Consider the following 13,661-nt stretch of genomic DNA (forward strand, 5'->3'; position numbering starts at 1 on the left):
CTCAAAAATGCATTAAAATCTATTGGTTAATCATTTTGTGTACAGAAAAAGATGGTGTAAGTGTTGGTGTAAGCAAATGGAGCTTGACGATTCCTTCCAATTCTGGAGTTCCAAAGCAGCGGTGAAGATGAATGCTGCCTCCTCATCAGCCCCATAGTTAGGAGCATATAATTTATTTTGGCTTTGCACCTGCCAGGCCCAAGAACAGGATCATAAGCATCCTCTACAACCTTCTTGGAAGCGAGCCAACTATAATTTGTGAGCTTTCACCATAGTTAAGATCAACCAGTCTATGGTTCAGACAACTCACTAAACTGTAATTAATCTAATTACATTTTAGTCAGTGCTAAACTATGGTTTAGTATTACACTGAAATGCAGCCAATGTTTTGTGGCTTATGTTCAAACACTTTGTGATTCATATTTGTATTTCATAGCTAACACATGCTACACTAAATTAGAGATGAGCACAATTTTATTATGGCACAAACCAGTTCTAGTTACTTCTAATTTTTTGTCTTCATAAGTTAATATGGATACTCTTTGGCCAATGTAAAGATGTATTTCTCCAGTAATTGTGCACAGAAGTTAAAACTATCTGTGACGGGGGGGGGGGGGGGGATGTTTCACACTCTTATATACTGCTTAATTGTAAATAGGCAAAGTTCCTTTATGAGTACAGTACAATTGTTTTACTGAGAAGTTTATACAGTTGGAGCTGCTATCATATAATTAAGCTCCATCTAGGTGACCCTTGGGGGTCCCTTCAGACTCTACAAATCTATGATTCTATCTCCAGGTCTCCTACCTAAAGTTTCCTACCACCATATTCACAAAATCCTGTCATTAGCAAGAAATAAAATAAAATAAAATAAAAATCACAGCAGTACCTTTTTGCAGAAAGACATCTAGCTGATCAGCGCAGAAAGCCTTCAGTTCTTTTTCTGGTTTATCTTTTTTGACCAATGCCACAACATAGTTAGCCAAGGCTGATGGATCTGCATCACATCTAAGGAAAAAAATACTGCTATCGTTATGTAACTTACAGCATTATGAATCTAATACACAATGAAGCATTACAATGGATTCCTCTTCAGTGAAGACATGTCATTAAGCATGAATATCTCCCCTCATTATTAAGCAGCATGTCCCACAAATTTTAGTGGGCCATGCTTCCAAGTACATATGGTTAGGCTAGCAGCCTTAGAATGAAGTCTTCTAATTCAAGGGTGGATAGAACATCTTGCTATTGTTTTAATTTAACTAGTGCTCGATACAAAAATAGAATTGATACAAAAATAGAAATTATGTTGAACAAATGCTATACAAACAAACAAGCCAACCTACTACTTGGTATAATTTTGACAGCTCCATGGAAGAACTAAGAACATAAAAGAGCCCTGCTTGATCATGCCATGGCCCATCTAGTCCAATTCCCTGTTTTCACCATGGCCAACCTATGAGAAGCAAGCAGGGCATGACTGCAGCAGGGCTCTCCCCAATTTTGATTTCCACATTTGAGCAAATAATCACTATTCTACCCTCAAAGTGTCCTTTGTGAGGTTTTTAATTCAGCTGAATTAAAAACTTCCTCTTTGCTCCTGGATGCTGAACCACAAACTGGGCCATAGCAAAATGGTACAACATATGATTGGCATGCAAAGAGTATCAGTTTAATGCCTGGAGACTCCAGTTAAAGTCTAGATAGGACCCTGGCATAAGACTCAAGACAGCAAACTCAACAATAATGTGAGATGGACCAAAGGATCTGGCACAGTATAAGGTAGCTGTAGATATTCAAGAAATCTAAAACATACGGTAAATTAGAGACATTTTTCTACTTTTCGTATGTTAAATGAAGCACATTTTTATGACCGGTTCTGAAACCAGGGCTGAAAAAATGCATGTTGATCTAACAAGGACATAATATTCAAAACTAGGTTTCAGCAACTGTATTTACATACAGCTGTGACTGCAAGCATAAGCCGAACAACTATCAATATTAACCAAATATGTCATTTAGCAAATTAACCAAAATGGTTTGTCCAGAAACTACTATGTACAACTAAATATACTGGGTGAAATTTAATGTTGCGCTATGATAAGCATTCCATCTGCACAAGCTTATACAGTAGCCAGAAAGAACGATTTATTCTACCCCCCCCCCGTACTAGGGGTTCTCCTAACCCTCCTGAGCCAATTTCAGGGGGCAAGCAGGGGGAGGAGAGTGGGGAAGCCCCATTGCACAAACAGAAGCCCTTGCCCAGGACTTTCACTCATAGAGTTTGCTAGGTGAATCCCACCCACAGTAAAGAATTTAGGAACTTTTCATGGTCATAATTATGCAAGTCTGTAATTATGGATTAAATGCCAAAATTGCCCAGAAATGCAAATGAGAAATTGCTGCTTCTTTATTGTTTAATAATAAATCAGAATTTTGTAGTAGTTGAAATAGGAAATGCGTATTAAAGCCAACAAAAACACAAAGGCAGGATAATTAGCACTTGAAATGTCTTCAAGGAACTGGGCAGGCATTTGGAAATTAATGCTTCACAACTCTATGCAGCATAGAAGTACAAATTAAGATTATACAAATGAGACAGAAATGCACTCTGTCTATTTACAACAAGGTAGTTCAAGTTTACTTTTAACCCACTCATGGAATATTCAAGAGTGTCTGTAGTCTTAACTCTCTGTTCAGAACTTTAAACTGAAGTCACATATCAATTCAAGCTAATAGTTTAGTGTAGAGCAGTGTTTCCCAACCTTGGGTCTCCAGCTGCTGTTGGACTACAATTCCCATCATCCCTGACCATTGGTCTTGCTAGCAAGGGATGATGGGAGTTGTAGTCCAAAAACAGCTGGAGACCCAAGGTTGGGAAACACTGGTGTAGAGTACAGTGGTGCCTCTTAAGACGAAAAGAATCCGTTCCGCGATTCTCTTCGTCTAGCGGTTTTTTCATCTTGCGAAGCAAGCCCACTGACGGCTTAGCGGATTAGCGCTATTAGCGGTTTAGCGGCTTATCGGATAAGCGGATAAGCGGCTTAGAAAAAGGGGGGGGGGGAAGGAAAAAAAAACCTGCAGGAACTCGCAAGTCATTTTCGTCTTGCAAAGCAAGCCCATAGGAAATTCGTTTTGCGAAGCACCTCCAAAACGGAACACTCTTTCGTCTAGCGAGTTTTCCGCCTTGCGAGGCATTCGTCTTGCGGGGCACCACTGTACTTGCTCCCAAAGTTAAGTGCAGGGAAGTTGACATGTTAGCTCCTGGGCCAAAAAGACAATTAACAGACCAACTGCAGAAATATATATAATATAAGATTTCCGTCTAGTATCTCTGCCTGCTTATCACTGATGCAGTGATATACACTTAGAATTTAAGTGTCAGCTTGACAAAACACCAGCTTATTAAGCAACAATGTCAAGCTCTCAGTATATATTCAGGATGGGGAACTGTATCTTAACAGTGGTCCAAAACTCCCCTACTCCCATGGGCCACTTTGACAACTGCAGTTATGGGAGATAGCAAGGCGGGGTGTTGCTGTGAATCCCTCCAAAAGGAGGGGTCATATCATAAAGACACCACAGTCTCCACTGTGCCTCATTTCCAAAAAGTAAACACAGACCCTGGGTAAGCAGCCCAAGGAAACCCAAGGCAACTTATAACCAAAAGCTTGCAACTAAAAATAAAAACACAATCAAGATTGCCCTCTTTCGTCTGAAGTGCTCTTTTAAACTGCCCTAACAAACAACTTATCAACCCCCAACATTTCAGATGTTATGACAAAGGGATGAACACAGGACGGGACAACATTTTGTCTCCACTGTCTGCACTCCTGCAGTAAGGCACACTTGGCCTAATGCTGCATGTTTTGATTTTCAAGGAGCTGCTCTGAAGAGTAGTTCCCCTGGTTTTGTTAAAGTGATATATACTGTGGTAGCTATGCATTGTAAAACAATTAGTCACCAGATTACAGTTTGGAAGAACTACGAGCAAGTGCAGAAGACAGAAAGCAGCACCCCTCTTGAAATGGTAACCCTGCATAGCCCAATAACCTCAGCACCTACTCTTTCCGTGTGTGTGTGTGTGTGTGTCCCATCCAAACAACCAACTTCCTCACGCGGCCCCTCAGCGGCCTCCCCGCCCCATAACCACTTATAACCTTAACCTCGTTCCAGAGGCACACCCCTAGTTGACGCCAGTTGCCCCGCACCCCCTGCCGACCCACAGCAGCTCTCCACGAATCCCCTCTTGCCGCCGCCTCCTGGCGCTAAGCCCATCCCAGCACATGTACCCCAGGACTTGAGGCATTTTACCAGTACCGACCCCCCCCCTCACCTATTCATTCACCCCACTGACTCTTTAGCAAGGAGCCCCCACATATACGTAACTCCTCTTCCCCAGCTCGGCCCCCCCCTTTCCTCGGTTGCCTCTCACCCCTCGGCTCCCTTCTCCCACATGTGAAGGCCTCCCCCGCCGCCGCTGCCCCTCGCCCTCCTCTTCCACTCCCCACAACCAGCCCCCCGCCGCACTCACATTGGCTCCAGCAACTTGGCCAGCCAGGATTTGAGCGCGTCCACGTTCTCTATGATCATGATGGTGGCGGCGGCGGCGGCGGCGGCGCTGCTGCTGCGGCGGCTACACTCCGGGCAGCATCTCTCCGGCTCCCTTCCCCCACCCGCCGCTCCCCCGCGAGCAGTTACTCGCCCGCGGCAGCTCCCCCGCTGTCCTGTCGCCCAGGCAGGGCCTAAGAGTCAGACCAGGAACTAGCTGAGCCGAGAGCGCAGCCGAACCTGCTGGGTGCCGGAGAGGGGGGAGGGCGGGGACCCGGTCTCCCGGCGGAGCCAATCGCGTGGCGAGGCCCCGAGCCGAGCGAGCCAATCCGCGGCCGCGGGAGGTAGTGGGCGAGCGGGTGTGGGAGGGGGGTGAGTGGTGAAAGGCCGCAGCAGGCTAGGTCGAGGCAGCACGCGTGAAACCCTTTGCGGGCGCGCGAGCAACGTGAGCGGGGAAGAGGAGGGGGGAAGTAACAAGGGTCGGCGCCGCTCCCGAGGGCCCGCTGGCTTCGAGCCAGGCCTCGGCACGCCGTGGAGACGGCGCTCGGGAACGTGCGCAGTGACTGCGAAGAAAGGGGTTGTCTCTGAGCGCGTGCAGAGTCCAGTCCCGTCCCGAACAGACACAGGCATACACACGCACACAACCAGTGAATGGGACTGCAACCAAATAAAGTATGGTATGTCCTCTGCGTTTTCCAAAGCATGGAAGGATAGCTTCCATTTTATTTCTAGCAAGTGGAAGGTCCCTTGCAAATAATTGGTCCCGAGCTCAGTGGAATACGTATTAGGAGTCAACGTACGTAGGAATCTTTCTTAGCGACATTTCTTTGTAAACTGCAATCCTAAACACGCGTACTAGAAAGTTCTGAGATTGCGTGTGCTCCATTGGGGGTGGGGCCCTCATGGCATCTAAACCCCGCCCCCTTGGTATGTAGAGATTTTAACCAAATCTCCCGGTGTTAGCTATAAGGGGTTGCCCCCTGGCCCCGCTGTGACTGGAACACGTGTCAGCGATCTGGACTTAAGCTTTGGATTGTGCCGTGTAGAACTCGTCTTTTCCCGTAGGAAATTGGTCTGATCTGTGCGTCTCTATTTCTAGAGATGTGCTTGCAAGGTGCGATCCTGCTTTGTTCTGCAATATTACGTTTAGTATCCGTTTCAAGAAAGCTTATACACACTTACCTGGGAGTAAGTCCCAAAGGAGACAATAGGACTTCTAAGTATTGGATCGTGCAGCAGTGCACTCAACAAAACAAGGAACAACCAGTTCCAGTTGAGATTGATGATGTCTGAAACAAAGGATATGGTAACAAAGTGCATTACTGGATTTTGGGGGGGAGAAATCACTTGACATGCATTAAGTCCACAACTTAAGTGAGGGTTATGTTCTGGGGATTGCACCTAAAACTAAAATTGTGTATAGTGAAAACCCATTGGGTTCAATGGCGGGTGGGATTGGCATAGTTACTTTTCCCAGAACCTTGCTCCCTCTTTAATTTTTCTTTTGCAGTGTGCATAAGTTAAATGTGTGTAAGTTGCGGGCTTACTGTACTGTGAAAGGAAAGCAGCAAACATAATAAAGTTGAACCATTCTTCCTGATATGAAAGTTTCTTTGAATTCTAGGACTTATGACACTTATGATACACTTATGTACACACATCTAGTATAAGGTTGTCTGAAAGCTCTAGACATTGTGAAGCTGGGCACATGACGGTCCTCAGACCATTTCAGGTGGGCCTCAGTTGCAGAGCCTGCCCAGGGCCTCTTCACTTGTCTGCCCTGCTCCATAGCCATTCCATAGCCTTATAGTTAGACCAGTGTCCATATGAGCAACTCCTTGCATGCTGAGTAAAGGTGGCTGGGAGACAGATGAAGGGAAGGAAGTTCTTCCTTTGAAAGAAAAGAGCCACAAGACCTGTTGAAATAAATTAGAAAGGGAGATAAAAGGCTAATTATCATAATTGTTAATATTTAAAATAATAAGAAATAAACTCTGAATAATAATTATTAGCAAATTGGGAACTTAAAGGAAGGTCATAAGAGTAGAAAGCTGTTATAGAGGAGTAAGAAGTTATTAAATAAACTGGTAGCCTGGGAATGGAAGGAAATAAAGTACAGGTGGAGTTTGAAAGGAAAATGGGAGAAGAAATCACAGATTGATAAAAATACTTCAAAAGTTTTCTGAGAGTGGGAAGGGGAAAATGTCAAAGAAAAAGCATTCTCCACTTAGAGCCTCTGGATCAGGAAATTCTACCCAAAATGGGGAGGCTAAGTTACAATACATTGAGAGTAAATGTCTTATCTTGAGAAACACTGAGCTATGGAATTCCTTGGCACAAGAAAATGCTGTGGCAAAGAATTTAGTAATTTCCGAAGATGGATTAGATATTAGTAGAAAGCGAAAGTAATTGCCAATTGTAAACATCTTTGATGGGTTTTGTTTTCTGTAAACTACTTAGAAGTGGTTATTGTCTTTAACAACCAAGCAGTTATATACATTTTATGAAATAAATAAAATACTGCCACACTCTGCCTCCATCTGCCACCATTTTGTGGCTGACACTGCCCTTAGACTACCATTTTATTACTGGTGGGCCTCTGTAATTTTCAGCTGGCTCAAGCCTGTGGATAGAAGGTTCAAGACCCGCGGCATGAACCAAGTTGTTTTAACTAAACTTTTAGTAGTGTGTCATTCCAATTTATTATGTACATGAGCATACCATAATAAATATTATTTTGCTTTCTGATAGCAGGCAAAGATACATAGCTATATTAAGAACAATGGGTAAACAGCAGATTTGAAATGGCAGCCATTTTGAAATCACTCAGTGATGTCTGTTAAAACAGTACTGTATATGAGCTTCACCTGGTTAAAGAACAACAGCATAACACCATAGCTATTTGAGCTATTCCACCTAAACATTAGGAAGAACTTCCTGACAGTAAGAGCTGTTCGACAGTGGAATTTGCTGCCAAGGAGTGTGGTGGAGTCTCCTTTGGAGGTCTTTAAGCAGAGGCTTGACAACCATATGTCAGGAGTGCTCTGATAGTGTTTCCTGCTTGGCAGGGGGTTGGACTCGATGGCCCTTGTGGTCTCTTCCAACTCTATGATTCTATTCTATGATTCTAGGTACTAAAGCTTGTATTCTGTAAGGGCTGTATATTAGTTTCACACCCTGCTGAAGAACAAAGGTATAGAATGCACAATAAATTTGTTTAATTTTAATTTTAACATTACTGTATTCTATCATGTTTTTAAGTGGACCTTAGGTTTTGTCTATGGATCTGTATAAATGAATACCATGTATAATCTGCAAACTGAACCAGTGTCTTGGGGCTAATATAGTTTCATGTTAAAGCTTCTGATCATTCCTTCATACCTTTCTATTTTTGAAACACAGGCTTTGACAAAGGCTTCTCATGGTTTCAGCACATTTATTTTACAGCACATTTTATTTATTATACATTTCCACACAGAACACAGTGGGACAACCCCAGGTGAATGGGTAAACGGGAACACTAACCCCAGTTAGTTGGAAGTAGTTGGCATAGTGAATTTGGTGGGATTCGTATCTGAAAACATACACACAAAGATTGTTTTGGGTGTCTTCCATCCTCTGCACCCTGACTGCAGAAGCTGTTTCCTGCTTTTTAAGGTTTTTCTACAACTTTCAGAGAAGCTGTTTCCCGCTTTTTAAGGTTTTTCTACAACTTTCAGAGACTTTGAATGCTTATGAGAAAACTATGCAGAAAACTATTCTGTCAAAATACATATAGTTTCTGCTCCTGTTAAAGCTCTTAGGGCAGGACTCCTGCAATACTATCGCATAGCCATAAACGTGAAGGAGGAACCAAAGGATATTCTCAAGCTGTCAATTCTTCGTAGTCACGTGGACAAAGCGGGAGGGTGGGGGAAACAACGCCCTCCCCCTGCGGAATAGGACCAAGAAAATTAGAGGTTCGGACACCCCTGTTTTTAGACATTGGTGCGGCTCTCAGCCCCTGTGCATTAGGGGAATCGTAGTATTCCGTTCTAGGAAAGCTCGGCTCGTGAAGAACTACCCGGCCAGCGCGATGACTTTCGGGAGTCGCAGTTCTACAGCCTTGTCAACGTTTGCTTTCGCGGCGTGTGGACTCCAGCTCCCGACAGCCTTTGCGAAGGAAGCGGATGACATTGCGCTCGCGTTGCATTGTGGGGGAACCGGCAGCGTGGAGTGGAGGAGGCTCGAGCCGTGAGAGCAGCTGTTGGCTGAAGAAGCTCGGGAGCGATGACGGTGAATACGGCAGTTGATTTTGGGTGGTCGCGGATGAGGGGGGGTAGTTTGGGGGGGATTTCCGGCTTGGACCAGAAAACGGACCCCTCTCCTGCAAGCAGAAGGGAATGGAGGAAGGCCGACCAGCCACCGACCCCCCTCCCTTCCTATGGGCTTCCTATTGCTGTGACAGCTCCGTCAGTTAAAAGGGGGCTTGTCTAGCATTTCCATGTCAAATCGCTAAACGTGTTTCACGCCAAGCAAGCAAGTCGCATATGCTTATTTTAAGATACATAATAGAAAATAGCTTATTTGTCGGGGTTGTGATTGGGTCTAGTATTCCCGTTATGCGGTGGGCTCCATTCGATTCACTCAAATTCAAGAAGCAGTAGATATTAATGTGCAAAGTTCCCCTTCAAGTGTCTTTTACCTCTTACCCTGAGGTATTCCATTATTTATTGTTTAGAATAGTTGGGCATTCTGCACTATAGAAGGTCTCACGATTTTAAAATTATCCTAAAGTCGTTGTTAAAAATCCTCAGCAGTAGTGCTGTGGAGAAGGGTTGAGATTTTATGCTGGAAACTTCTTTTCCTTCCTGAATGGTATCCTGTGTATCTGGTCAGCATAGTTTCGTGGCTGAACCTCATGCCTTTAATAGTAAAGTAGATGAGAGAACCATGGCAAATACAGCTTGCCATTTAGAGATGATAAAAGCTGTATTTATTGAAGTTATATATTTTATGTAACTGTTAAAGATATAAAATCCCATCCTGGTTCATTTCCTTCATCATCTCTGAGCTCTGCTCTTTATGGGGAAAGTGTGTAATCCATTTAACAAAAGATGGTATGCTTGTTAGGGTCTTCAGACAAAATTTGTTGCCACAGCTTTGTCTAAAGGTTGTGTTGATGGACAATTCGTATTAAGTCTTACGTACAGTATTTTATAGATACCTTATGGTGTCTTGCCTTACTTTACTGGCCCCTTATTAGCAACATTAGAGTTTCTTTCCTGAGAAAGGCCAGTGGTCTTGAGCCTTTTGGGGTGGGACAACCCCTCTACATTATTGATGTGGCTGATCTGCTGAAAGTGAACATCATAAATTCATTTTTGAGGTATAATACGTTGCATCAAAAGTTTTGAGTCCGTGTCAAGGAGCTTTCATTTTAAATGTAAGATGCCTGTTTTCAAACTAGATCAATGATCATGGAAATACGTGAGTTGGGTCTTTTTGTATTGCTATATTAGCTGCATCTACATTGGCTTCTAGTATGTTTGTGGCCCCAACTTAAAGTGCAAGTTATTGCTTTTAAAGTCCCATATACTTTAGGATCTGCAAAACTGCCTTCTCCAGCCTGAATCTGCCCACATATTATGGTCAATGTAGAGATCATATTATATTTTCAGGATAGTAATTTATTTTTTATATGCCGCCCATCAGACTGGGTTACCCCAGCCACTCTGGGCGGTTTCCAACACAGTAAGAAATCAAGCATAAGTGAGGATGCAAGGCGGGTGGTGGTGATGGCAGTGACGATGACCACTTCTGAATGCTTTCTACCCCTGGTTCATCTATATAATGTGCTAATTGCTTCAAATGTAATAAATCTGATGTGTTTGTGGTAACACTAGTCCGACTGCTCTTTGCCTCACTAACCAATAATATGACAGGCTGGGTTGAAAATTTTCATGCTTCACTCGTCAGGAAGAATTGTCCGATTGTGCTTGAGCTTGCATAGCACCTCAGTCTCCAATTTAAAGCCACCAAGACTATCCAGCTGATGAAATGTAGTTAGAGTATGACAGATTAAAATTAATTTAGTTTCAGTGCTGTCAGTTAATATGCTGCAAAGTAGTTTTATGCAGATGAGCATTTTGTGATTAGATGTTACCTGTGTATTTCTTTCTCCTAGAGCTTCAAGCAAAAGTATCTGCATCGTAAAAGTCACTTGCTTTCACACTTTCTGTGCCTGGGCATTACTTTAATTCTTAAATTGTATCTTTTTTCAAGAGAAAACCTTTTCAGTTATCCTTTTTTTATTTAAAAGCAACTCCAAACCATATTTGAGACAGTGATGTTATTACGGGCTAATTAACCAGACTAAGAAAGCTCTGAAATTTTGTCACACTTTTGAGAGACACCTTGTTTAGTCATCCTTGTAACTGAGTCCTTAACTGTCCCCATTTATTTCCTCCTGTGCATTTCCTCTGAGTGCATTGTTTAAGGGGATAGGTAGGGTTAAAGTTCTAAACTAGGCACAATGTTTTGATAAGGGCAACGCCTACCTTACTTCTCTGAAATGGGATAGCTCAGTACCTCATTGTGGTCCAGTGCCTTTTCTGTCCAGAGCATGCAGAAATGCATCAAACTCTGAAGATCACATAATAAACTCTGAAGAGAGCCTCATATTGCACACTGCTGATAATAATAAATTTTAAAATGTGGTTATTTATTATTTTCCTTTTGCATATGTCTCAAGGTGATGTACATAATAATGCCAGACATTTTGCTTATTGAAGATGTCAAGATGAAAGTTTTTAATGTGTGGCAGCAACTAATAAATGAGTTTTCTGGCAAACTGACCTTGACATCTTGCAGAATTGATAATTCCAAAAAACACACACTAGGATCTAAGCTCATATGGAAGCATGGATAGAAATTTAAAGTATTTTCCTGTAAATGCTCATAACTTCTTTTTAATGCAGTAACCTTGAACAATGTATAGGAAACATCTTACTTGATGAATGTTCTGGAGGGTGTGTGATAGGTTCTGTACATAATGGATTGTAATATTCCAGTGAGATTCTGTGTAGGCGTTTATTTACTTTTAAACTAATCACTTGCTCTAATAGATTTGTCTTCTTTCTTAAGGAACGGAAGGGGACAGCTAAAGTGGACTTCTTGAAGGCAATTGAAAAGGAAATCCAAAAGAAGTGGCATGATGAGGGAGCATTTGAGGTTAACGCAGCAGATGCTGCAAACCACAAAAGGTAGGGATACTCTTTCCAGAATTATGACAAAAACTAAAGACAAAAACAAAAACTGGTAAAATGCAGTCTTGACTATGCTACCACTCAGAGGATTTGTAACTGGCTGACTGACCGAACCCAAAGGGTGCTCATCAATGGTTCCTCTTCATCCTGGAGAAGAGTGACTAGTGGGGTGCCACAGGGTTCTGTCTTGGGCCCGGTCTTATTCAACATCTTTATCAACGACTTGGATGATGGACTCAATGGCATCCTGATCAAATTTGCAGATGACACTGAACTGGGAGGGGTGGCTAACACCCCAGAGGACAGGATCACACTTCAAAACGACCTTGACAGATTAGAGAACTGGGCCAAAACAAACAAGATGAATTTTAACAGGGAGAAATGTAAAGTATTGCACTTGGGCAAAAAAAATGAGAGGCACAAATACAAGATGGGTGACACCTGGCTTGAGAGCAGTACATGTGAAAAGGATCTAGGAGTCTTGGTTGACCACAAACTTGACATGAGCCAACAGTGTGACACGGCAGCTAAAAAAGCCAATGCAATTCTGGGCTGCATCAATAGGAGTATAGCATCTAGATCAAGGGAAGTAATAGTGCCACTGTATTCTGCTCTGGTCAGACCTCACCTGGAGTACTGTGTCCAGTTCTGGGCACCACAGTTCAAGAAGGACACTGACAAACTGGAACGTGTCCAGAGGAAGGCAACCAAAATGGTCAAAGGCCTGGAAACGATGCCTTATGAGGAACGGCTAAGGGAGCTAGGCATGTTTAGCCTGGAGAAGAGGAGGTTAAGGGGTGATATGATAGCCATGTTCAAATATATAAAAGGATGTCACATAGAGGAGGGAGAAAGGTTGTTTTCTGCTGCTCCAGAGAAGCGGACACGGAGCAATGGATCCAAACTACAAGAAAGAAGATTCCACCTAAACATTAGGAAGAACTTCCTGACAGAGCTGTTCGACAGTGGAATTTGCTGCCAAGGAGTGTGGTGGAGTCTCCTTCTTTGGAGGTCTTTCAGCAGAGGCTTGACAACCATATGTCAGGAGTGCTCTGATGGTGTTTCCTGCTTGGCAGGGGGTTGGACTCGATGGCCCTTGTGGTCTCTTCCAACTCTATGATTCTATGATTCTATTCTAGAGAGGGGAATGTGCAGAATATTGAAGGTTTGGTTCACTGTGGCTTTTGAGGAGCCTGAATTGGGATCGGTGTCTTGAGTCTCAGTTGTACCTGTTTGGTTGACTTTGCATGCCATTGTGAGTTCACATTTGGATAGCTATGGCAATTAGCACCATTAAAATACCTGAACAGCCACTGAGGAGATTCCAACCAGTTTTTTGTATGTCAGTTTTTTTCTCTAGCATGGAAACTTGAGCTATTTGTACATTTGTATCAACAGTTGCATTGTGTTCTTATAGAGCTATGCAGTCTATAAAAGAATTTTATTGTAACACTATAGACTTGGTATAGTTCTAGAATATTAGTAAATGTTGCCCACAATTTTGATATTACTTTAGGAAGTGTTTAACCTGTATTTTGTAGAAATTGTGTGTCTCCAGCATCAACACGATTCAGAAGTCTCAGTGAGGGAAAAACTGGGGAAGATGCCATTCATGCAAATAGCAATTTTGTGAATGATCTATCTATCTATCTATCTATCTATCTATCTATCTATCTATCATCTATCTATCTATCTATCTATCATCACAACCACCCCCATCCCGACTGGGACCATTCTGTTGTGTGGGGGAGTGGGTAGGAAACCATCTCATTTAGTTTGCATTCAGTGAACTGAATAAATATGCATGGGATTGTAGCATGAATGACGTAAGACTAAATTTTAACTGAATGGAAGAAGGTGTAA

At 42.8% G+C, this 13,661-nt stretch overlaps 2 protein-coding genes across 4 annotated transcripts in view; one reads left to right on the top strand and one right to left on the bottom strand.

Moving 5' to 3' along the window:
• The window catches only part of RBM27 (RNA binding motif protein 27), a 34,274-nt gene extending 29,503 nt beyond the window's left edge, over positions 1-4,771 (bottom strand). The window contains exons 1-2 of one of the 2 annotated variants that reach the window (XM_079967937.1): positions 4,535-4,771; positions 890-1,008 (exon numbers count right to left, since the gene is read on the bottom strand). In XM_079967937.1, coding sequence (XP_079824063.1) covers positions 890-1,008; positions 4,535-4,593 — 178 coding nt within the window. In that variant the 5' untranslated portion in view covers positions 4,594-4,771. Of the gene's footprint in view, positions 1-889; positions 1,009-4,435; positions 4,494-4,534 lie in introns of those variants that run through there. The other variant, XM_079967938.1, reaches the window with a different exon arrangement.
• Positions 4,772-5,037: 266 nt separating this feature from the next.
• The window catches only part of LARS1 (leucyl-tRNA synthetase 1), a 45,185-nt gene continuing 36,561 nt past the window's right edge, over positions 5,038-13,661 (top strand). Inside the window, exons 1-2 of one of the 2 annotated variants that reach the window (XM_079967928.1) lie at positions 5,038-5,228; positions 11,677-11,795. In XM_079967928.1, coding sequence (XP_079824054.1) covers positions 5,226-5,228; positions 11,677-11,795 — 122 coding nt within the window. In that variant the 5' untranslated portion in view covers positions 5,038-5,225. Of the gene's footprint in view, positions 5,229-8,708; positions 8,827-11,676; positions 11,796-13,661 lie in introns of those variants that run through there. The other variant, XM_079967927.1, reaches the window with a different exon arrangement.

The sequence above is a fragment of the Podarcis cretensis genome (genome assembly GCF_951804945.1).
Source record: "Podarcis cretensis genome assembly, chromosome: 2".
NCBI lineage: Eukaryota > Metazoa > Chordata > Lepidosauria > Squamata > Lacertidae > Podarcis > Podarcis cretensis.